At 38.3% G+C, this 25,702-nt stretch overlaps 5 protein-coding genes across 5 annotated transcripts; 2 read left to right on the top strand and 3 right to left on the bottom strand.

Moving 5' to 3' along the window:
* Positions 1-512: 512 nt before the first annotated feature.
* On the top strand, positions 513-2,202 carry F5Y00DRAFT_243236 (malate dehydrogenase-like protein). The gene is made up of 3 exons (XM_048008642.1): positions 513-801; positions 880-997; positions 1,106-2,202. Exons 1-3 carry the CDS (start codon positions 736-738, stop codon positions 1,942-1,944), a joined length of 1,023 nt encoding a protein of 340 aa, XP_047862580.1. The 5' UTR covers positions 513-735; the 3' UTR covers positions 1,945-2,202.
* A 16-nt stretch (positions 2,203-2,218) lies between these two features.
* Positions 2,219-4,244, bottom strand: F5Y00DRAFT_138774 (UPF0052-domain-containing protein). Its single transcript, XM_048004330.1, has 4 exons — positions 3,844-4,244; positions 3,707-3,724; positions 3,333-3,615; positions 2,219-3,208 (listed from the first exon to the last, which is right to left on the bottom strand). The coding sequence occupies exons 1-4, from the start codon at positions 4,016-4,018 to the stop codon at positions 2,296-2,298; spliced, it is 1,389 nt and encodes a 462-aa protein (XP_047862579.1). The 5' UTR covers positions 4,019-4,244; the 3' UTR covers positions 2,219-2,295.
* A 352-nt stretch (positions 4,245-4,596) lies between these two features.
* Positions 4,597-8,684, bottom strand: F5Y00DRAFT_264262 (uncharacterized protein; the record flags this gene model as incomplete). The annotated part of the gene is made up of 3 exons (XM_048011624.1): positions 4,597-5,137; positions 5,190-8,260; positions 8,331-8,684. The coding sequence occupies 3 exons, from the start codon at positions 8,682-8,684 to the stop codon at positions 4,597-4,599; spliced, it is 3,966 nt and encodes a 1,321-aa protein (XP_047862578.1).
* A 245-nt stretch (positions 8,685-8,929) lies between these two features.
* F5Y00DRAFT_138749 (Six-hairpin glycosidase) lies at positions 8,930-12,322 on the bottom strand. The gene is made up of 3 exons (XM_048004328.1): positions 10,859-12,322; positions 10,261-10,794; positions 8,930-10,142 (listed from the first exon to the last, which is right to left on the bottom strand). The coding sequence occupies exons 1-3, from the start codon at positions 12,078-12,080 to the stop codon at positions 9,319-9,321; spliced, it is 2,580 nt and encodes an 859-aa protein (XP_047862577.1). The 5' UTR covers positions 12,081-12,322; the 3' UTR covers positions 8,930-9,318.
* A 1,087-nt stretch (positions 12,323-13,409) lies between these two features.
* On the top strand, positions 13,410-15,188 carry F5Y00DRAFT_243229 (zf-C2HC5-domain-containing protein). The gene has a single exon (XM_048008641.1). The coding sequence runs from the start codon at positions 13,516-13,518 to the stop codon at positions 15,097-15,099; it is 1,584 nt and encodes a 527-aa protein (XP_047862576.1). The 5' UTR covers positions 13,410-13,515; the 3' UTR covers positions 15,100-15,188.
* Positions 15,189-25,702: the final 10,514 nt, after the last annotated feature.

Here is a 25,702-nt window from a genome sequence, read left to right as displayed (position 1 = left end):
TCTATACCTCTTAGATAGTTGATGTTGTTGAAGGATTGCTAACTTAGTGAACTAAGTTGCGACTCTCTATGCTTTCGGTGTTTATGCCAATCACTAGCATCGGGTAAGAGGAGGATCACGTTCAAACCTCGGAGGAAAAAAAATATTGTGTTGACTAATATTATTTTGAAACTCGTTGTAATAGTGAATGTTTGTTGGTTAAATCGTGATCGGTACTCCAGGTAAGTATATACCTCTAGTACACGAAGACAGGTACCTAAGTACTTCGACGTATTGTACCTCAAATTGTAAAACACCGAGCTTTCGCCGGTCTAGTTAGGCCGTCTTCTTCGGTGTACTACTACGTATGTGCTAAGATGCATCAAGGTTAGTAAGGTATCTGCATACAACATAGGACGAAAGGTAGGAAGGTACGGATGTATGTAGTATGTACTACCCCGGTAATGCCCGGGCCGACAGTGGAAGCAGCTGTGTGTTTCCAATGTTCCTTCCCCAGAATCTTACGGTCGATCGGCGAAAAAAGATGTTCGCACGTATTTTCTTTCTTTAACTCCTACGCTTATTATTTTTTTTTATCCCTCTCAACTCATTCACCTCAACCTACTCTACCATACCTCTCTCCCTTCGACTTTGCGTGCTCTTGGTTTTATAACCACCCTTCTCCTTCTCGTCTTTTTCTCTATTACGTATCGTAATACACATAGTTAATATATTTAGATCACATATAAATTCAAAATGGTTCTCGCACGAGCTGTTTTCGGTGGTGTTCAACGCCGAGCTTTCTCGGTCTCGGCGCGAAACGTAAGTAACTCTTTCTAAACCTCAATTATAGACGAGGATGCTATCCAGAGAGCCAATGACTAACCTGCTTCTCTCTAGCTCTCCAAGGTCACCGTTCTTGGTGCTGCCGGTGGTATCGGCCAGCCGCTCTCTCTTCTACTGAAGCTCAACCCCAGAGTAACTGAGCTTGCTCTCTACGATATCCGCGGCGGTCCCGGTATGCTTTATTCTCTAATTGGCGGGTATATGGCCGTAGAACTTGATTCTAGCTGTCCCACCATGTCCGGATGAAATTATACCCAACTAATATATAATTGACGCATAGGTGTTGCTGCCGATGTCTCCCACATCAACACAAAGAGCGTCGTCAAGGGCTACGACCCCAGTCCCACCGGCCTTGCCAACGCCTTGAAGGGCAGTGACATCGTCCTCATCCCCGCCGGTGTCCCCCGAAAGCCCGGCATGACCCGTGACGATCTCTTCAACACCAACGCCTCCATCGTCCGCGATCTTGCCAAGGCCGCCGCCGAGTCTTGCCCGGAAGCCAACCTCCTCATCATCTCCAACCCTGTCAACTCCACCGTCCCCATCTGCGCGGAGGTTTTCAAGGCTCGTGGTGTCTACAACCCTAAGCGTCTCTTCGGTGTCACCACCCTCGACGTTGTTCGCGCCAGCCGATTCGTCAGTGAGATTAAGAACACCGACCCTAAGGACGAGAATATCACCGTCGTCGGTGGTCACTCCGGTGTCACCATCGTCCCTCTCTTCAGCCAGAGCGGCCACCCCGACCTGACCTCCAACGCCGACCTCGTGAGGCGCGTCCAATTCGGTGGTGACGAGGTTGTCAAGGCCAAGGACGGTGCCGGTTCCGCTACTTTGTCCATGGCTATGGCTGGTGCTCGCATGGCCGAGTCCCTTCTCCGTGCCTCCCAGGGCGAGAAGGGCGTCATCGAGCCCACTTTCGTCGACAGCCCCCTCTACAAGGACCAGGGCATTGACTTCTTCGCCTCAAGGGTCGAGCTCGGCCCCAATGGTGTTGAGAAGATCCTTCCCGTCGGCGAGGTAGACGCCAACGAGGAGAAGCTCCTAGAGGCGTGCTTAGGCGACCTCAAGAAGAACATCGAGAAGGGTGTTGCCTTTGTCGCCTCCAACCCTCCCAAATAAATAACCGCAATCTAGATAGCTAGAACTCGGCGTTAGGTAACGTGCGCACAAATAATCACGAAGGAGAAGCAAAGTCGATGGGTATGCTTGAATGTGCTTGAATGATGTAGACTATGTTTGGTCATATGCTCCTATGCACCCGCGGCTGGCTTGACCTCCGCTACTTGTCTCATGGGAAAACGCGATAGACTTAGTACCTAGAGATGTACGATAGTAAATGATGATAGATATGATATGATATCATGATATCCCCCCTCGTATTACAGGCCCGAACAAGAAGGCATTCGCTATGATTATGATACATGATATATAATTCTAGTGCCATATGCAGAGAAGCAATTACAAACGTGTTCACTGGCCACTGGTATTTCTACGACTCCTTGCCATCTCAGGTTTGCCTATTATAGCTTCGAGTGTTCTCGCCAAACCCGCCTCATCATACTTGAGCATACCGTCTACCCTCCTCCCGTAGACCCGGATACAGTCTATACCTAGGGCAGCTAGTTCTTCTTTGTTGACCTTGGGCACGCCCTCGCCCTCGAGGTAAATCAAATGTGTGACATACCTACTCACCTCCCCTTTGCCCATACTTTTCTCATCATCAACAGCCAAGTCTCCCTGACTCTGCGCAGCCGCCCGGGCAATCGCCCTAACGAAACCAGTGGCCGTGAGCGGCTCCGTACTCGGCCCCGTCTCCCGATCTACGCTTGAATTCAGAATCAGCACCTTATACCGGACTCCCGGATCCGCAAGCACGGCGCCCACCCCGCGCAGCACCAGACTAGGCACAATAGACGTGTACAGACTGCCAATACTATAAATTACCGCACCGGCGCGACGCACAGCATCCAATACCTTGGGGTTCGCAAGCGGCCAGATCTCATGCCCGTACGGGTTAATATACCAAATCCTCTCGATGCGCGCGGGCAAGTCTTCCTCATCAGCCTTGGTAAAGTTAATATATTGCTTGCGCAGGCTCGGCAGCGAGCCGGGCAACGTGGCGTCCTCAATGCGATCGTGCTCATCCATCTCCCAACGTAGATGCTGCTGCGGGAGCTGCTCGTCGTCGGGTAGAGAGGTGGGCGCTGAAGGGTGCGAGATAGAGTTCTGCCCCGTGATGTAGGTGCCGTCGGCTAGGCCTGCTGAGATGTGATGCGTGAAGTTGCTGTTGATGGCGGGGAGGGCGGATACGGTGGGTGCGATGCTGCAGATTGTGGAGAGGAGGTAGATGGCTGATTCGAGGGAGCCGGTGAAGACGCGGCCTCTATGAGGAGTCGTTAGCATAGTGACATGTATACGCCCACCCACCCACCCACCCACCCACACACACACACACACACACATATATATATATATATATGTACATGTATGTATTTATATAAACTTACCCAGTCAAAAACAAATTCCCAATGCTAGCCTTGGAGAAATTAAACACGGAACTAGGCCGCGCCCTCTTGACTATCTCCAAGTTGACGAGGTTGAACACGGACCGAATAAGCTCACGCTTCTCGCTCGAGATGTTGACCCAGAGCTCGGCTCGTCCCTCTACTATATCTAGCCATTGCAACCTCGCTTGCGTTGGATCAGAAGAGAGCCTATAGTTGAACAGGTCCTTAAGCGATGCTCTCTCTGCGTCTGTTTCCGACCCAGGGATTAGACGCACAAGACGACCTAGAAGGGGTGCGCGATGGAGATATCAGCAAAAGAATGTCCATATTTCCTAGGGACGACTATATAAGTGAGGTGGGTATATATTACTCACTACGGATATCGCCAATACCTATTTATTATGAATATTAGCTTTATAAAAAAAAATAAAAAAATAAAAAATAAAATGCGAGGATTAGAGGAAAGGGGGTTAGTTAGATACGATGCCATATAAGGAATACATATATATACCAGGACCACCGAACACACGGATCAGCTCCGACGAGCTTCCTCCATTGTCGCTTATAGGTATGACGTAGCTAAGCCAGCAATTCCGGCTCTCTCTAATACTCTCAAACACATCGACGAGGCTATTAGTTGCAGTTCCGCCTCCGAAGACAACAATCCCTCTGGAACGTGCGTCCATGATGGAAAAAGCCGTCTCCCAAGTCAGTGTTACGCTACTAATTCGATGATGAGCGAGCGAAAAGGGGGGGCATCTATAACATGATGATGTCGCCTCTCGTCTTATAAGCGATGGGAATGTCCAAATTAAGTTAAAGCGATAATCAACGCCGATTACTGACTGAAAATTGTAGACACTTTGAACGAAAAGAGGAACCGGCAGAAAAAGGAGCGGAGGCAGTTATGTAGATACCTAATGTACGGAATAGGATTATACATGTGGACAATATGTACCTTAGGTATGTACGTCGACTTTTCCTCCCGAAGTTTGCCCGGTCCCATACTATACGGTATCACGGTGTTATGGGATTACACTATTACAGTATTACAGTGGTACAGTGGTACAGTATCGTCACTTAAACAACACACGCCTTTGACTACGACATCGCTAAACAAGAAAATAGGTAGGTTGGTCTATGGAACCAACACCTTTTCTATATGTCTACAATGTCATATCTAGGTATGCATCAAACATCCCACCCGTTCCTTATAACTACTAGTTATAGAAACCAAATGCTTTCTCAAATAACATATAAAGTATTACCTCGCAGCGCGTGCAGCTTGTGTCGCCTCTCGGAGCTTCTGCTTTCGTTCCTCCAACTTCCTCTCAAAAGCTGCTATCTTCTCCGCCTGCTTCCTTTCCTCCTCGGCGTCCTTCAGCGCCTTCTCTGCCGCTTTCCTTACCCTCTCACGCTCGTTCTGCTCCGGCCGGCGTATCGCGATGTCACGAGGACGGAAGTCGCTAAAAAGCCGCTTGAGAATCACCTCGATGATATAGCAAGCAGCATAGTCGATAACCATAACTGCAGTCATCGTAGTCTTGAACTCATCCGTAAATTTCACAAGCTTCATCTGCTCGTTGAGTTCCGGGAAGAATTCCGTCGAGCAGGCGAACGCAATACCAGTAACCGAGATGATACCCCAATACATACCTCGGTTCTCGGACAGAGACTCTCTGAACGGCCGGCCTTGATAATTGACCGCAAACGTAGAAATCTGCTGGATCAGTTGCAGAAGGTATACGGCACTGTTCAGTAGCGACGGCTTGAACTCGGCCTCGAGATCAACCATCTCGGATCGTCTATAACACCGTTAGCAACGCGTTCCGAGACTAATAATTTACAACAACTTACGGCTCCAGCCTGTCGCAGAATCGGGCGATGTAGATAAGTGTAGCAATATGAACAGCAAATTGGCCTAGAATCGAGCCAATGATATAAAAGTTGAATATGTTAGGCTGTGGTCTCTCCTTGGACAGTCCCTCGACAGATTTCGCGCGGGATATCGAAAGGAAACAGACGCTCATGAGCATTCCACTGATAGTAATCTGCCCGTCGCCGAACTTGATACCCTCGAGATAAAGAACGCTGAGGCTGTAGGCACTAATGAGACAGTTGAGAGCCAAGATCTTGTACATCTGGATCGTAGCGACCAGGGTGCAACGACCTTGTCGAATGATGTTAGGGACAGCAATGACATTTCGTAACTTGCTAGTAAAAGGTGCAGCGACTGACGCATCACCTAGCTTGAGGGTAGGCGGCTCATCGTCGCCCAATTCCTGCTCCATCATCGCGGTTGTCATCTTATCAGCGAAGCCGGCGGCCTTATTAGCCACTTCTTGTTGCCTAGCTGCTCTCGGATCTTGGTTCAGCAGCTGTCGAGCTCCCGGGCTAGTTACGGTTTCGATGTTTGTGCCATTTAGCTTCGCAAGTTCTTCGACAGTAACGCCTCGCTTCTGCGCCTCTCGCTCCATCGCCTTCTCGTAGTGGGGGTTAGAGGGGCCAGGAGGATAAAGATGAGCGATAATGGGCGGAACAGGAGGCGCAGGCTGGTTGAATCGTTTCATAAGATCGATCTGCTTCTGGTAGAGCTCCTTCATCTTGGTGTTGCGGGAATGCTCTGCGATCCTTGTCAAGTCTTCTTGTGTGCCATTGAGAAGAGCGATACCAATGTGAGCCTGCTTTAAAGCTCCAACATCATTGGTTCCATCGCCGGCCATCAGTGTAAAATAACCCATATCTTTTAATCCCACCAGAATCTCTTCTTTTTGCTTTGGAGACACACGAGCGTAAACCCAGGTATGACGGAGGAGCGATCGCCAGGCAGCTTTATTATCCTTAAACTTGGCCAGCGCATATCCAGTAACACAAATGTCTTTCGACTTGATAATTTCGGGGTCGATCGGTTTCGACGCATCTACCTCGACATTGGTCTTATCATCAACGCTACGCCAGACCAACTTCTCCCCTCCGTGATTTTGTTCTGGGGCATCTAGAATGAGAACATCACGGTCAACGATCTCGACCTCTCTAGCGACATGCACAGCCGTAAGTGGATTGTCTCCTGTAATCATGACGACACGATGGCTGCTCTCATTCAACATTTGCACAGCTTGCTTCGCATCATCCTTTAGGGGGCACTGGAGAACCAAGAAACCAGCAAAAGTAAGATCAGCCTCGACTTGCTCACGCTTCAGATCGTTGATTTTGCCAGAGCCGAGCTCGCTATCGTATGTCAACTGTTTGTAAGCGAGAGCAAGCACTCGGGAACCACGTCGAGTAAAGTACTTGAAGGTCTCCTCATAATCCTTGGGGATGGAAACGAGCATCCTCATTATGGTTTCTGGGGCGCCCTTCACACCCACGAAAGTTCCGCGCACCTTATTACCAGTCTTAGGATCAGCAGCGTTTACCGTAGCGACGGAGCTCTGGCGTTTCAGGGCAGACGAGAATTGGAAGCGGCGCTTGATTTGAACAGCGCCTGAAGTACCCCCTGCAGCCGTGACGGCAGGCTTCGCAGCTAGAGTATCGTTTTTTCCCAGACCCCAACCGAGAGCCGCGAGCGTAGCCTTTTCCATAGGGTCACCCACAATTTCGCCGTCTTCAAGCTTAACGAGGGCGTGGGCGCTAGCTAGCACAAGGGTTGTTTCCATTCCAGCATCCTTGACAGAGGTTAAATGGCTATGAGCACCATCGGATTCGCGAGGGGTGTCTGTGCCAGTGTGGCCGAGTCCAAGTCCCGCAATGCCTTCGACGACCAGGTCCTCGCCGGTTAGGGTACCAGTCTTGTCAAAGCAAGCTATGTCAATACGGCCGGCGAAGGGGATACGGAAAGGTTCAGTGCAGAAGATAGCAAACTTAGCCAGGGCTGCCAGACTAGTATTGACTGCCAAGCTGAGCTCCATGGGAAGCTCAGGGGGCACGACGCTGGTGACGATCAAAACACAGTCGAGGAGCAACTTCGATCTCTTGCGATCTTTCTTGACACCCTCGTCCCAAACATACCACGAAGCGGCCACCGCAAAGATGAGGAGAAAGAGAATAAAAAACAAAGCTTCGGCATTATTCGCAGAAACGCGCTCCGTCGAGTAAATCATAGTGCGAACCAGACTACCCTGGGACGTCTCGAAGCCGGTTTTCATCACGATGGCCATGGCGCCATTGTCAGGAGGCGGGGGAACACCTGAGGCGAGCTTGGGCTTCTCCTCATCGGGATTACCATGTGTAATCTGCAGGACTTTAGTGCCACCCCAGAGGAAAGCATTTTTATCCAGTCCCTCGGTATCGATGGAAGCATCGGCGGGTCTAAGTTGTATCGAATCCTTCAATAACGGTGTGCTCTCTCCTGAAAGCATAGCTTCGTTAACGATAGCTGTGCCCTCGACCAGAAGCATATCACAAGCAACACCGCTATCCTCTTTAGTTCGCCCAACGGAAACAAGGTCTCCCGGAAGCAGCTTGTCGCTCTCGAGCTCGGTCCACTTGCCCAATCGGTACACCCACATGTCGTACGGCTTAATACTCATGCCTCGAAATTCGACCAGCGTACGCTGTCGCTGCCAGACTACCGTGCTCTCGAATGCAACAAGCATAAATAGGGTAAATAGAGAATAGTACCAGTACTCATCCAGCATCCAGAGACCAACGCAGAAGACCTGGAAGACGAAGAAGGGAGCAACGGCATGCTCTCGGAAGAGCTCGGTAAAGGTAGGGACGGGAATGTCAAAGGTATTAGATCCATAGTATTGCTCAAGCTTAGTGAGTTCTGCTTGAGAAGAGATGCCCGTCGATTTCTGAAACTTCCCGATCTGAGGCTTAGGCTCAGAGTCGATTTCGTAGGTCAGGGGACTGAAGGATTTCTTCGCAGGGTCATAGAGGAAACGGCGTTTCTGAAATAGAAAAGATAGATTTGTCTTGTCACCGACCTAGAGCGAGCAAGGCAGTTAGCAAGAGCAAAGGGGACTAGAATGAAGGGAGAAGGGAGAAGGCGTATACCTTATCGCGATTAAGTTTGCAGATGTCAGCTGTGCCGGCATTGGCGATAGGGATGACCTTGATCAGTTGCGCATCTTCGATCCTGCTTGCTTTCCTCGCAGTAAAGAGAGCCTTCAAGTTGACGCTCCAGTTTGTGCTAAGCCAGACCAAACTCTGCAGAGTAATGATGGCGCCGCACCAGACGAAAGTCCACTCAGACGAACCGATATGCTTGGCGTATAACTCGGGAGTATAGAAATAACGGGCGAATATGGGCCATATTATGGCAAAGGGCGCGACATATGTGTGAAGATAGAGGGGGAGCGGCTTGAGCAACTCGGCGCCCTGAATCTGGGAATTGTCGACGAGAGCCATTATAACACCGGGCCTCTCGGTGATCCCATAAGTCTAAGAGACTTAAGAGACCCAAAAAGTGTATAAACCGTAGTTATTCTTCTCCCTTGTAATCAATCGTACGCAGGCGGTCAGGGCGGATAGAACAGCGCTAATACGTCCAACGTTGAAGTGGACAACAAAAAAGAGCGAAAGTAAAGGAAAACTATTTCGAATAAACTAACTAGTTAGAAATTGTTGAACTCGGAAAATCGAGATGACGTGTGGCAACTATCGCTTATGACAAGTGTTGGCAACTGATTGAGTGCCTTGCAGTTACCTATGTACTTTCGTACCTCTCTCGTTGTTGCACAAACCACATATGCATGTTTGAGCTACCTTAGGTACTCTGCCACTAGGTACTGCCACATGCACTGTGTGTACAAGGTTTCTGCAGGGCTGTGGCTCCTTTGCTCCAGCGCACAGACATGTAAATGTACCTAACCTATGTAGCTGAAAGCGAAGTACCTACAAGGTATGTACCCAGGGTTTATTTAGATGTACCAGGTCCTAAATCCGGTACAATCCACCATGTACCTTACCTCATGTACTTAAGTATATTCAAACAATTATCTCGAGACTCTTATTTCATCATCTGTTCCATCTCATAGATAATTTACTCCAATTTTAAAGTCTCCAGCCTTACACCTTCGTCCTCTGAGCCTCCCCTCAAGCTAACGTAGTTCTTTCCAGAAGCCAATATAACCGTTGCCGTAGTATTGACGTATTTCCCCTTGCTAGGGAAAAGATCCAGGCTCGTCTGTGGCACCTGGTTGACTTCGACACTTAGCCCTACCGTCGTGTTACCAGCATTCGAGTAGGTGAGTATTAAAGAGGTCTGACCACCACTGGACACGATTCCGGAAAAGGCTACATTGCTATCCGCACCCAGTCCTCCAACCACTGCCCCGTTTGCCGTAGCAGTTGAGCTGTTATCAAAGACGACACGTGTGTCTTTCCCAGTAAGGTAAGCATCAACTGTGTAGTAGGTTGGGCCGGGGATGGGCGGCGTCCAAACCTCCAGTTCGCAGATACCGACCCAGAGGTGAGACGCCTTCCGATACAAGTTAACGGCTAAGAACTGTGTCTCGGTTTGATCAAAGGTTATTTCGTTACGGTCATTAGGCAATAAGCTGGAGGAATCATTGACCGTAGCTAACAACCCGGTGGACCCATATACCTCTATACGAGCCGGCACATCTACGCCTCCTCCTCTTACGACGTCTGAGAACAACGCGAGTGTGATAGAGGATATGTTTCTAGGCCGAGCAAACGTAACTGTAAGTGTATCATTTCGATTTGGTGATCCGTAGTTTGTCCATCGATTGTCGGGAATCGAGTCATAAAACAGAACACCATCAATAGCCTTGAACTGGAAGTCACCAGAATTGGTGTACGTCGCATTAGCCATCGGGTACTGTCCAGGCCCAGTAGGATTCGCTGTATCCATTAGCCATGATTTTAATTTGGATTATGTAGAAAAACCCAGGTTGGGTGTAAAATCAAAGGAAACAACTCAGGAGAGGGGTAGAAACATAGTATAATGACCAATACAAACCTGCAATGTTGATCAAGGCATCGGCTGATAATATTGGTGGGGGGATGCGTATCGTAGCATGCTTTCCAATGCCGGTATATATCTTCTTACCGTCAACAAAAACAGTCAAGCCATGTCCAACTTTATATCTTGATCCATATTTATCATAGAGTATGGTGACAAGGTGCCCATGATATGACAGATTTTCGAGGGCAAAGTAAGTCCAGTTCTTTGGAGTAATAGGCGATATTTCGAGTGTGTTATCTTGCTGCGGTATGATCCCGAGCAAGCCAGTTATGACATCGTCGTTGTTAGTCGAGTGATCGTAATGCTCTGAGTGATTCCAACCGTCGGCGCTCCAAGCATCTAGAAAGGGATAGTGGGATTCTGCAACATAGGGGTGGCCGTCTTTCTGTTGAGTTCTCGCATACGTCTGAAGGTATTGTAGGTACTGCTCTGCGGTAACATTTGTAGTCCCAGAGCGATATATTGCTGCGAGTGACTTCAAGGTATGACCTGTTGAATACGGCCAGGACATACCATTCCAGTAACAACCTATGAGACAGTCAGCAAGTTGCAAGATACTTCATTGGGGTCATAATTTCGAACTTCAGCGTACAGTAATCGTCCGGCCTAGTAGCCATGAACCATGGATCTCGTATCTCTAACGTTGTTGGGCCGTAAGGAGCTAAGAACCCTTCCGGATCAAACATAGCATTGATAGCCGGCTGTGCATATGATTTATTCAGGCCAATGCCAAATCGATATGGAAATAGACCAACTTGCTCTCTTCCGGTAAGCCGTGTGAAATTAGGGTTATTAGGTCGAATAATGTCCATAAAGAACTGCTGCTCGGGGGCCCACATCCTCTTATACATAGCCTCTTCGAGGCTGTCGGCCATAATGGAAAACTGAACCTCCCTAAACCCATCGCGAGCAAAGTGGGCAGCCCGAGCTATTGCCCTAGCGTTTGCCACCATATAGGCGTTATGGCTAGGCCTGAAGGTATCAGGGCCATCCTTCCTTAGAGTCCAATCAGTCCCATTAGGGTCGGCAATAAAGCCCGGCAGAGATAATTCTTGCGCATCCCAAACTGGCTGGTAGTAGTATAAGCCGGCTGTCCCGTCATAGACTTGATCCCATTCATGCCATATACGAATCAAGTCATCGAGCTGGGCAGCAAGAAAATGGGTGTCTCCGGTCACCATGGCACGGCGACTCGCAGCGTCGATGATCCATTGGGTGTATTGCAGGGCGTCGGCTGGCCCACGGGTATAAAGATGGATATAGTCATCACCATAGAAGGTATCTCTCAACCATCTTGACTCGTCAATCTGATGTCCAGCCGCGGCATCGATAGAACCAAAAGCCTTGGCATAGCCAACTGGTTGGACGAACTCGGTACACATATAACCCGTTCCAGCCCTGATGTAGCGAAGATTACGCTGAATAGATGTCCACCTGTAATAATAAACATCCTGGATAAGCGGATCGGGGATGTCGATGAAAGGGATATTATGTCTCAGGAATGATTTGCCCGCGAATGCGCTGAGAGGCGTCTCATGATCCAAGAACGAAGTGCCCTTGACGTCTTCAAGGTCAGACTGAGGAGGTGCTCGCTGTACGAGGAGAGTATAGGCGAGCACGCAGAAAACTCCAACAGCCGAAATGAGAGCGGTCAGTTTGAAAAGCAGATAATCAGCATCGGATGGCCCGCCATCCCTTTTTCTCCTCAGTGAATTCCCCGTGCCGTAATGTAGAGGCAACGAATCAATTTGTTCCTTGAGTTTAGGGCTCTTAGAATCGGCCGATTCAAAGGTGTTATAAGACGGCCGCGCCATCGTGCGAGCAACAGATCCTACTAGGCAGACTCTAGCTTGGGTGACGAAAGTACCAAGGTAGGTAGGGTTACCTTGCGATGCGACCTATCGAAGCTGCATCGATCGGGGTGATACCAACTTGATACTAACTGAGAGCAGCAGTAGCAAATCCCCGACCGATTGGACACGATGTATATTGAGTGAGTATTAACGTACTATTAATCTATATGGATGCCCATGAAGGTAGGGCTGCAGATGGTATAAGTGGTGTAGATAGGTATGCAATGTACCTGCGGAGGCTTCGGTAAAAATAACGGAGAGAAACGGCAGACACCAGTAAGCAACGGACCTGCGACGCTGCGACGCTGCGACGTCCCTGAATCTAGGGGAATTTCTCCCCACTCAGATCCCCGCAATGACTGAGATGTCAGGAACAACCTTATATATACCTACCAAGTTAGGTATATCGTATCGGATTGGTCAGGCAAGTACTCGAGTTGTAAGTATTAAACGTAAACAATATCTAACTCACAGTTATTAGTATTTTACTTTATTATGAAATAGATAAAAGTAACAGACACCAACCTCCCCAAGATTGATATAGAAAGATCTGCGTAGGCTGAACCAATTTTGTATTAATTCCCTGACGATCATCCTCGACTTGTTTAATACATAAGGATATTAACGCTATCTTTATGTAGATTTCCCCGCCTAAGATACCCTTCATACTAACTACCTAAGTAGGTAGGTCGTTGAGGGGAGTCTCATGTGGCCGAGGGATGAAATAGTCATGCGCATAACGTCACAAGTATGACCCCTCCGCATGTCAGCATGTCTAGGAAATATAGTCAATGCCAACCCCAGATAGCTTGCGATAGGTCAATAGCTAGGTCTTTCACCTTGAAATTCGACGATAGCCATCATGACCTAGGTCAGATAGATCTTTAGGGTCTCCAATGCTGCTTTATGTTCCCTTAGAACCTGAATTCGTCGGGCTTTTGGAGAACTAATCGATGACATTATCGAATATAGACAAATCTAGAGCGCTCCCAAGTTGGGACGTGACCAAAAAAAGGTTACATGGCTCCAGAACTAACACAAATTTTGAGAGATAGCAACACCCTAGATACGTCTATAAACAAGCCGACAAATAAATAAAGAAGTAAAGAAAGGTAAGGGCAACTTTTTGTTGGGGTTGTAAAAGTTTACAGCTGGGGCCAGCTGCGAAACCTTATTATATAGGTACATACATAGGTACCTAAGGTACATTGATACATCAGTGCAATGTATTGTACCTACGTCGGCTTCGGCGTGTGTGATCTCTAATTGCTGTCCAATAAAACCTTGGAACCTTTTTCCACTTCAGAATAAATCACATTATATCTAAACCAGCAAACCATCTCATTCCAAACGGATCTCATATTTCCAATTTATTCTCAGTTAATTTCGAGCTGTTATGTCAGTATTTCAACTATCAAAGCTATTACCTCTACCCGAGGGTGAACTGAAGCAAGTCATAGACTATGCGGCTACGCTCTCTAAGCCAGACGCTGCCGAGCATTTTCGGAATCTACTCGGCGAATCGCCTGAATCTATTGATTTTATAGCTTCTTTTAATTCCAAGAGACAAGACCCCACAGCTTCCGCTACATCCTCAAATAGGTCTTCCTCACATATCGAACCTGTGCCGAAGCCGGCGAGAGCACCTAAAAAGCCAAAGGCTCAGTTGCATACTCCCGCTCCACGTCAAGTCACCAACCTTGGCCCTGCACCAGGAACCGCATATAACAAGAATGCTGAGAACGACTACATCACTCGGCGTCCCAGTCCAGCTGCGACTTCAGCTGGATCTGGGTCCGGAAAAAAGAAGCTTCCGCCTCAGAAATCCGCTACTCCTCCTCCTCCGCCAAAGTTACCTCCTTCTGCCGCGGGTCAGCTGATATCAGATGTCCGGGGGCCCAAGCCAAAGTCCACGCCTGCTTCACGGTCCTCAACGCCGGCTCCGAAAACCAAAGTCCATATCTCTGGTGGCACTGCTATGCATGGCGCATCTACAGCTTTATCAGACCTAGACAATGCTATTCGCCTTCTTGAAACAGCCACGAATCCTACTCTAGGGACAGATGATTCCGCTCGAAAATGCAACTGTGTCGCTGCTAGGCATCCCCTGCTCGCTGCCACACCGAACTGCATGAATTGCGGGAAAGTTGTATGTGTAAAAGAGGGCCTCGGACCATGCACTTTCTGCGGCACGCCGCTTCTGAGCCCAGCCGAGATACAGTTAATGATACGCGAACTTCGTGACGAGCGAGGCCGAGAGAAAATGGCCGCCAACCGCGAAGCTAACAAGAAGGCCGACGTGTCGAGGACTCCCACTCCTTTCTCAAAACCCAAAGAAATTACTAGCGAGACTAGCGAGGCACAGGCGAGGGCTCTAGAGCACCGAGATCGTCTGCTAGGATTTCAGGCTCAGAACGCACGACGAACGACTGTCCGGGACGAGGCCGCCGACTTCGATGTTAGCGGGGCTATGACAGGATTCGGCGGTAATATCTGGGCCACACCCGAGGAGAGAGCTCGAGAATTAAAACGTCAGCAGAAAGTTCTAAGAGAGATAGAATGGAGTGCTCGACCAGACTACGAGAAACGGCGGCAAGTTATCAGCATAGACGTAGTAGGTGGCAAGGTAGTCAGGAAGATGGCAGCCGTTGAGCGGCCAGGGAGCCCTGAAGACGACATACAGATCGACACGACCCTACAGGAGATCGATAATACTAACCGCAACAATGCGAGTAGAGGAAGCGGAACTGGAGGAGCTTTTAGCAAGAATCCATTATTAGGCTCGCTAATCAAGCCAGTTTTTGACGCCGGAGGCGAGGGAGCCAAACTGGAAGGTCGTAATCCCAAGACCACTCGGTGGAGGAGAGTACAAGATGATCTAGACGATAACGAGGCCGTTATTCTTGATGGTGGAGCGTATGGGGGGGGATCTGGTCAAGAAACGACTCGTGCCGCTGCAGATGAGCCTGCTTGCGGTTGATGAAGGCCCTAGTTAGAAAAAGTAATTAGAAAGTTCAAACGAAAGTTAGTGTCTAAATGATCACATCACTGTCGAGTTCGGCTAGGGGTATCATAGTATTGTGTAAAGGAATGTCAAATATCTTCATTGGTATAGTATCACCTCGAACGACCATTGCTACGCCTAACTTGAGAAACGAAGACTAGTCCATATACGGATCTGTGACCATATTTCCATTGGTATCTCCCTAGCCTCATCAATCCGTTTCCGTCAACCCAAACAGATTACCTCCTTAGAGGCTTACCAGGCAGTACGTCCACGGCATATTCCCTTCTACTGCTCACAGCTGAAGCCGGCGCGTGCTCGAGCTTAGGTTTAAGAAATCAGCAGTCGCCATGCATCTATAGAACAACTGGCGCAACGCTACAAAATGTACTGAGTGGTATTAGAATTATAGTTCCTTCGTCATAACGGACGTTATCGACAATGCCGTCTGCGTCCAAGTCGTCATGGTTACGCTGCAGCTGCGTCCCGGGGCAATGATAGCAACTAAGCTGCAACTTTCTCCGGCTCCTTGCTCTCGGCGATACCGTTCTCGGTAGTACCATTCTCGGTAGTACCATTCTCGGTAGTGCCATTCTCAGTAGCGGTGCCGTTGACCTTAGGCGCCGCAGCCGCCTTCAACTGCTTAACTTGCTCCTCAAGACTCTCAATTTTTTCTGTGGCTTCCTTCTTCTCGGATTCCAAGCGAGCGACATCAGCTTGAGCGTCTACCAGCTTGGCGTTCAGATCGGACTGAGTCTTCTCATCTTCCTGCTTTTCGGACTGGAGCTCGCTGACCTTCGTTTCGAGGGTAGTCTTCTCCTAATATTAAAGTTAGCTTAAATTGTATAAAAAAAATGCCTTCGGAATGTGAGAGTTGGCCTACAGATTGAGCTTGCTTGAGGTCTTCTTCAACCTTGGCAGCCCTGGCATTAGCCTCCTCGGCATTAGCATTGATCTCCTCGGCCTTAGCTTTGAGGCTAGTGATCTCTCCCGCTTGTTCATCATGTTGCTTCTGCAGATTCTCTCGTTCGTTCTGGACAGATTCCAACTTTTCCCGCAACTCAGCTGCTTCTTGCTTTTGTTTTTCGAGCGTGGCAGCCTGTTCGTCGTGTTGCGCTTGCAATTTCTCACGTTCATCCTCGGCAGCCTTAATCTTTCCTTGTAACTCAGCCCCTTCTTGCGTTTGCTTTTGAAGTGTAGCAGATTGCTCATCATGTTGCGCTTGCAACTTTTCACGTTCGCCCTCGGTGGCTGTGATCTTGTCTTGTAACTCGGCAGCTTCTTGCTTCGCCTTCTCAAGTTCAGCGGCTTGGGCCTCAAGCTGCTTTTGTAGTGCCTCGGCTTCCTCCTGAGTCGATTTTAATTTGCTCTCCAATTCGCTTGCCTCTTTCTGGGCACTCGAGAGCTCGGCCGAGTGATCCGCCTTTAGCTTGTTCTGGCTCTCTTCTAGAGCAGCAATGTTTTGTTGTAGCTTTTCCGCATCGGTACGCAGTCGCTCCAATTCGGCCTCATGGGCTTGCTCAAGCGACTGTCTCTTCTCTTCAGCATCGGCTAAGCTCTTCTTGGCGTCTTCTACTTCCTTAGTAAGATTGTCGTATTTCTCCTGCAAGGACTCGTGCTTTTGCTTCCATTCGGCTACATTCCTCTCTGCCTCGGCAGCCTTCTCACCGGATTCTGTCTGTAACTGGCCATGGGCTTGTTGCAAGTCATCATGCTTCTGCTGCGTTTCAGCTAGAGTCTTCTTTGCTAAGGCAATCTCCTCGTCGGATTCCTTCTTGAGCTGATCGTGGGTTTGCTCGAGGGCCTTAAGCTCGGTCAGCGATTTTGTAAGACTCTCCTCTAATTCGTCCCGGCGAGTCTTTGCGGATGCGAGCTCTTCGGTGAGCTTGCTGTGATCGCTCTGCAGGGCCTCGTGTTTCTGGCTTGAGGCAATCAATTCCTCTTTCACGCCGGCCAATTCTTCCTTCAAAGAGGCTTCGAGGGAATTTCGCTGCTCGATAGCATCGGCCAATTCTCGCTTAACGGCTGATAGCTCCTCGCTTAGTGAGTTCTTCTCCTGCTGTAAGGCGTTCACCTCGTCCTGTTTCTGTGCTAGTTCGGCGCGTTTCTCCTCGAGCTCCTGGGCTTTGGCAGAGGCAGACTCTTCGAGAGTGCGACGCACCGAGGCGGAGTCGTCGGAAGTCTGCTTTAGCTCATTTTGGAGCTTATCAGCCTGTTCCTGGTTTTCCTGCTTCAGTGATGTGGACTGCGCTTCCAATTCGTCAACCTTTTTGCGCAGGGCCTCTGCTTCCTCGGTGGCCTTGTTGAGTTCTTCCTTGGCCTCTGAGAGTTCCTTTTCCTTCGTGGCCAAGTCCTTCTCGAGGGTGGTGATGTTCTCGTCTCTCTCCGAAATCTTCTTCTCTATGGCTTCCCTTTCTTCCTTGGCAAGAGCAGCGGCACTAGAGAACGTAGAGAGTATGTTACCCATCTCGTAATGTGCTTCTTTGCGTCCTTTGTATATGTAAGCCGGAAAGAGAATCGAGGTTGCAAATTGCAATTTTGATCGCAAAATGTGCTGCGAATGGGGAATGAGGGTTCAGGGTTCAAACAAAATGCAACGGCTTTCTAGCAAATGATGCTTGCTTTGTTGGGGGGGTATCCGACTGCAATCAATCAAGTAACAGAATTGAGATGCTAGGTATCAATTAAACAAATTGTTCATTCATTCATTCCGTTGCATGCATAAAATGAGATGTTGAGAGGGGAAAAAAAGATACGATAGGTTCCGATAGTTGGAACAGGGAAGTGACTGGGTAGAGAAAAGTTCCTTCCCTTTGCTATCACTGCCAATTAAAAAAATATTTTCAAGCGAAACAGGGATCCGATGTCCCGCGGTCCCGCATCAAACGCTACTTAAGCTACCTATCTAGCGGTCAAGAATTAGACGTGGTTGGTCGCCGTGCTAATTCAAATGTTGGGTGCTTTGCAGGTGACACCTCATGTACAGCACAACCTTTAATAACCCCGCTTTATCATACTTAAGCGATTGATCACAACTTTAAACTTGTAAAAATGTATTACATAAAAGTAACGCTAGTTGCGCAATATGTATGCGGGGTACGTACCCGGTACTTTTTTTTTACCTTTTTAACGGTTATTTTAATAATTTTATAAAAATTAATTTAACTTATATATAATTTATATAATAATTTAAATAAAAAAAATAATAAAATTTATAAATTTAATTATATGTAATTAAATTTAAAATTAAAAAAAATATTTAAAAAAAATAATTATATATATAAAAAAAATAATATTAATTATATAAAAAAATAATATTAATTACGTAATATATCTTTATTTTAAGTGATTTTAAACCGAGTTTTAATATTAATTTAAAAAAATATACCTTTTATAATTATATTAAGACAATTGCTATTGGTACACCCTCGTTTTGCTATCGGGGGCTTATTGGTACACCCAATACAAAAGGTACATCCCTACCCACCCGCATTCAATTACATCAATTGCCCACACAATTGCCCACACAACCTTTTCAATCCCACAATGCAATATAAAAGTATCGTATCGCTGTTTTCGCCTCAATTAGAGCTTTCTAATGATATAGGTCTTGATGAAATGCATGCGGTATTTCAGAAGTTATTCAAGAATATACGTATATATTCAATTGAATGCAAATGCGACCGCAAAAGAGCCTCCCGCAGAGCCTCATCCAACAAAACGACCATGATACCATACTCATATCGACAGTTCAACATACAAAGACTGAATCATTAGTTTCGCCTTGATTAGGGCTTTCAAATGATATACCTTTCGACCTGGTGCAGGCTTTCAATATGAAGTTATTCGAATATGTGTGGTGGTGGTGGTGGTGGTGGCGGCTCTGGGGGGAGACCACGTGATACCCTTTCGCGCGGTCGCATCTGCGTTTAATTGAGTATACATTCTAATAACTTTTGAAATAACGCATGCATTTAATGGAGACTTTTATCATTAGAAAGCTCTAATTGACGCGAAACTAGCGATGTAAATCTTATATGCTGAATCGTTGGATCGAGGAGCGTGTAATGGTTGATGTTGGTTGATGTGGTGGGAGTTGAAAATGGGTGGGATGTATTTAAATGTACTGGGTGTACCAATAAGCTCCGATAGTAAAACGAGGGTGTACCAATAGCAATTGTCTATATTAATTTTTAATTAATTATAATTTATATAAATCTTTTAAAATAATATCGAAATTTTAATTTAAAATTATTATAAATAATCGTTTAATAAAAAATTAATTTACGGTAAAAAAATATTATTAAAAATAATAATATTAATGCGTTTTTATAATAAATATTAATTAATTATATAATTATATTAATTTTATTATTAAATTTATTAATTAAATTTATTAATTAAATTTATACGTTTTATATTTTAAAATATTAAAAGTGGTTATAACGGTTATAACGCGTTAATTATAATAACGGTTATAATATATGTTATAAAGTTTAATATAAAAGAAAATAATATTATATAAATATATAAAAAAAGTAAAAAAGTTTAAAAAATATTATTATTAATTACGTATTATAAATAAAGTATTTTATATATTATTATAAATGTTATTATAAATATTATTATTATTAATATTAATAATAATTATAATATTAATTATAACGCGTTAATTATAATAAATGTTAAAGTTTAATATATAAAAAAACGGGAAAATTTAATTAATAATATTATTAAATTATTAAAATAAAAAGTATTTTATTTTTATACGTTATATTAATTATAATGTTAATTATAATGTTAATTATAATGTTAATTATAACGTTTTAATGTTTTATTATTAATAAATTTTAATGTAAAAGTTTTATATATAAAAATACGATGTTATATAAATATATAAAAAAAATAAAAAAGTAAAAAAAGTAAAATATTAACTTTAAATTATAAAAATAAAAAATATTTTATATGTTATTATTATATAATAAATTATTATAAATTTAATGTTTAATTTTTTATTATTAAATTTTTATTATTAATAAAATGTAGTTTTATAATAATTTTAAATTTTAATTTAAAAAACGTTTTATTTTAAATTTATAAATATAAATATATAAATTAAAAGTTTTATAACGTTTATAATAAAACCCGTTTTTTAAATTAAAGTTTAAATTTATTAAAATAAATATATTTATTATTAAATACGTAATATATAAGGTATAAAACGGTACGTATTTAAAAATTATTTATTTTTTTTTTAATATTTTTTTAAAGTTTTATTATTTATATTACCATGTTTTATTATTAAAGGTTTATTTATATTATTATACATTAAAATACATTTTTATTTTATATATAATTATAAAGTTAATTACTTATATAACTTTTTTAATTTAACGATATAACATATATAATTTATATTATTAAAATCGTTTTAATTAAAACGTTTAAATGATATATTTTTTAATTAAATGCATGCGTTATTTTAAAAGTTATTTAAATGTATAATCGATTTAACGTAACGCGTAACGGTAAAAAAGCCTTTTATAAAATTTTATTTAAAAACATTTATAACATTAATTAATATATTAAATTTAATTTAATAATATAATACATAATATATATATTATAAGTTTTACTTTAATTAAAGCCTTTAAATAATATAAGCCTTAAATGAATGTAAGCTTTAATTATAAAATTATTTAAGTATAAGTGGTTATAATAATCGCTTTTAAAAAGACCACGTAATACGCTTTTAAGGCGAAAAAAGGCTCTTTTACGGTTGCGCGCCACGTTAAATTACCATGTTAAATTAACTATACATTTAAATAACTTTTTAAAGAACGCATACATTTAATTAAAAGACGTATCATTGGAAAGCTTTAATTAAAGCGATTTTAATGGTATAAATTATATATATTATATCGTTAAATTAATGAAGTTATATAAAGTTATAATAATTGTTAAAATGTTATAATGTAATTAAATAAAACTTGTCGTAAAATGTACCTTTTATATTAATAATATAAATAAGCCCCCGATAATAAACTATAATAATATAAATAATAAAACTTTTTTTTTAATAATTTTATAAATTTAATTTTAAATTTTATATAATTTATATTAAAATTTAAATAAGAAAATTAATAAAATTACGGTTTAAATTACACGTGATTTAAAGCCGAATTAATTAAAATATTTAAAAAAAAATAATTATATATATAAAATAACTTTTTTATTAATATTTATTAATTTATTTTAATTTATTATTTAAAAACACTTATATTTTTACGAAATAAATAAGGAAGAATCCCGTTTTTTTTTTATAACATAAAATATTAAATTAATTAAATTTTAAACTTTTTCGTAATTTTATAAAACAATTATTTGTAAAATTATTAAGGATAAAAAATATAAAGATTATAAAAAATAAAAGTTATTAAAAAAAGCTTTAAAATAATTATTATAATTAAAATTTATACTTTTAACCGCATTTAAGTTAATATTAATTTAAATTACGTGTATTTTAAATTATAATTTTCTTTATTTTTTTATTTAAATTATAATATAAATTATATAAGATTTAAAGTAATATTTATAAAATTATTAAAATAAACGTTAAAAAAAATATAAAAAGTAATTTAAAATTACTTAATACGTATTATTTTATATTACGCACGTAACAATGAATATATTACGTAATTAATGTTATTTATATAAAATATTTATTATTATTTAAATAATAAAACGAAGTTATTTTAAATAACTTTAAATTTAATTTAAAAAATTGTTTTTTTTTATTATAAACGTTATAAAACTTTTAATTTATATATTTATATTTATAAATTTAAAATAAAAGGTTTTTTAATTTAAAATTTAAAATTATTATAAAATTATATTTTATTAAATATAAAAATTTAATAATAAAAAATTAAATATTAAATTTATAATAATTTAATATATAATAATAATATATAAAATATTTATTATTTTTATAATTTAAATTTAATATTTTATTTTTTTTATTTTTTTATTATTTTTATATATTTATATAATTTTATATTATTATATATAAAATTTTAATATTAAAATTTATTAAATATAAAATATTAAAATATTATAATTAATATAATAATTAATATAATAATTAATATAATAATTAATATTATATATAAAAATAAAATATTTTTTATTTTAATAATTTAATAATATTATTAATTAAGTTTTTTTATTTTTTTATATATTAAATTTTAATGTTTATTATAATTAATATATTATAATTAATATTATAATTATTATTAATATTAATAATAATAATATTTATAATATTTATAATAATATATAAAATATTTTATTTATAATATATAATTAATAATAATATTTTTTAAATTTTTTTTATTTTTTTTATATATTTATATAATATTGTTTTTTTATATATTAAGTTTTATAATATATATTACGATTAATGTTACGATTAATGTTATAATTAACGTATTATAATTAAAGTAATATTAATTACGTAATATGCCCATTATTACGTGCGTAATAAAACGAGGTACGTACCCGGTTTTTTTCCCACCCCTTTTACATTTAATTTAATAACTTTACGGATATTGGTCCGATATTTTTCAAAAAAACATAATTAATTATATAAGAAAATCAGTAAAATTACAATCTAAGGTGCATATGATTTGGCCCCGAATTAGCTGAGATATTAAAGAAGTAAGTATTTATATATATAAAATGACTTTTTTACTAGTATTTATTAATTTATTTTTGCATATTATATAAAAACAGTTATATTTTTACGAAATAAATAGGTAAAATTTAAGGATTTTTTTATAATATTAGCCTTTTAATTATATAAATAATAAGATTTTTTTAAAATTTATTAAGGTTATATTAATAAAGTTATTAAGGTTAAAAAGTGTTGGGATTATAAAAAATAAAAGCCATTAAAAAAAGCCTTAAAATAGTTATTATAATTAAAATTTATATTTTTAACCGCATCCGAGCTAATATTTATCCGAATCACGTATACTTTAAATTATAATTTTTATTATTTTTTTATTTAAATTATGGTGTAAATTATATATAATTGAAATTAAAATTTATAAAGTTATTAAAAGTTAAAAACGAGAAACGATTTAAAGTTATTTAATACGTACCGGCTTATATTACGCACGTAATAATAAGCACATTACGTAATTAATGTTACTTTATAATTATTATAATTATTTTTAATATTTTTAAAAAATTTAAAATACATAAATTTAATTAATAAATTTAATAAAAAAGTTAATATAATTATTTAATTAATTATTATTTATAATATAAATATATTAATATAATTATTTTTAATAATATTTTTAATAATATTTTTTTATATAATAAATTAATTTTTTATTAAACGGTTATTTATAATAATTTTAAATTAAAGTTTTAATATTATTTTAAAAAGTTATAATTAATTAAAAAATGGTATAATTATAAAAAGTATATTTTTTTAAATTAATATTAAAATTTAATTTAAAGTTATTTAAAATAAAAACGGGATATATATTTATTATTAATTTTTTAATATATATTTTAATAAATTTATAAATAATAATTAAAATTTTATATAAATTATAATATAATTTAAATAAAAAATACGTAAAATTATAATTTAAATTATATATAATTTAATTTTAAATTAATTAAAATATTTAAAAAATTAATATTTATATATATAAAATAAATTTTTTATTAATATTTATTAATTTATTTAAATTTATTATATAAAAAAATTTTCGATTTTATATTATATTATTAATTATTTATTTATTTAAATATAAAAGTTTTTTAAAATTTATTTAAATTATATTAATAAAATTATTTTAAAATGATTAAAAATAAAAGTAATATTAATTACGTAATGTGTTATTTATTAAATGCGTAATATATAAAGTATAATTTTAAATAAATTAAAATCGTTTTTCGTACTTTTTTTTTAAATAACTTTACGAATTTTACTTTAAATTTTATATAATTTATATTATAATTTAAATAAAAAAGTTATAAAAATTACGGTTTAAAGTGCACGTGATTCGGACCAATAATAACTTTAATGCGGTTAAAAGTATAAATTTTAATTATAATAACTTTTATAAAACCTTTTTTAATAACTTTTATTTTTTGTAATTTTAACACTTTTTAACCTTAATAACTTTATTAATATAATTTAAATAAATTTCGAAAAATCCTTAATATTTAAATAATTAAATAAGTAATATTATACAATAAATCTTAAATTTTTACATATTTATTTAATAAAATTACGGTTATATTTAAAAAATAAATTAATAAAAATTAATAAAAATGTTATTTTATATATATAATATATCTTTTTTTAAATATTTTCATTAATTTTAAGTTAAATTATATATATTTTAATTTATAATTTTATTAATTTTCTTATATAATTAATTACATTTTTTTAAAAGAAATTAAATTAAAATTTATAAAATTATTAAAGTTATTAAACTTACGTTAACACGTATATATAATTAATCATTAATTAAACTTTAACTTTTTTAATTTATATAAATTTTTTAATAAATTATATTTATGAAAAAATTATTTTCATATAATAAATTTATAATTTAATTTTATAAAAAACTTATTATATTAATAATTTTACGTTTTTATTAAATTTTCTTAAAATTTAATTATTATTTTATATTAATAATTATATTTATTTAATAAAAACGTTTTTTCTTTTTTTAATAATCGTTTTTACTACTTTTTACCACTTTACTTATCTTTTAAATCATTTATTAATTAATACTATCTTTTATAATTTAATAAAATTTATTAATACCATTTATAATTTATTAAATATTAAATTAATAATACCTTTATTTTTTTAAAATACTTTAACTTTAATATTAAATAATAATATAAATATAATAAATTATTATTAAATAATTAATTTTTTTTATAAAAACCTTAATTTACTTTAAATAAAAAAAATAATAATTAAAAAAATTAAAATTATTATTTTTATAATATTATTTCCGTTAAAAATAAAAATTAAATATTAAACCTCGTTATTATTTATAAAATTAATTTAAAAAATATAAAATTAAAAAATATAATTTTATTTAAATAATTAAAGTATTAATATTGTTAAAATAAAACTTTATATAATTTAAATTAATTAATATATTTTTTTATTATAAAAAATAAAAATAAATAATTTAATTTTAAATAACTTTATTATATTTTATAAACTTTAAAAAAACATTTTAAATTTATAAATATTTTTAATATTTAAATTAAATTATATTATATATTATTACATTAATTTAATATTAATAAAATAAAATATTTAATTATTTAAATAAATTAATTGTTTAAAATTTTTAAAAAAATAATTATAAATATTATTTTTAAATAAAAAAATTTTTTTTAATATAAATTAAAATATAATAAATTTTTTTTTAATAAATTTATTATTAATATTATAAAACTTTATATTAATATTATTAAAATTTTTATAAAATTATTTATTTAATTAATAATTTAAAAATAATTATTA

Source organism: Daldinia vernicosa, assembly GCF_022497035.1.
Source record: "Daldinia vernicosa strain CBS 139.73 unplaced genomic scaffold F5Y00scaffold_41, whole genome shotgun sequence".
Classification (NCBI taxonomy): Eukaryota; Fungi; Ascomycota; class Sordariomycetes; order Xylariales; family Hypoxylaceae; genus Daldinia; species Daldinia vernicosa.
The sequence above is the reverse complement of the archived record's forward strand: the minus strand, read 5'-3'. Positions and strand labels throughout refer to the sequence as shown.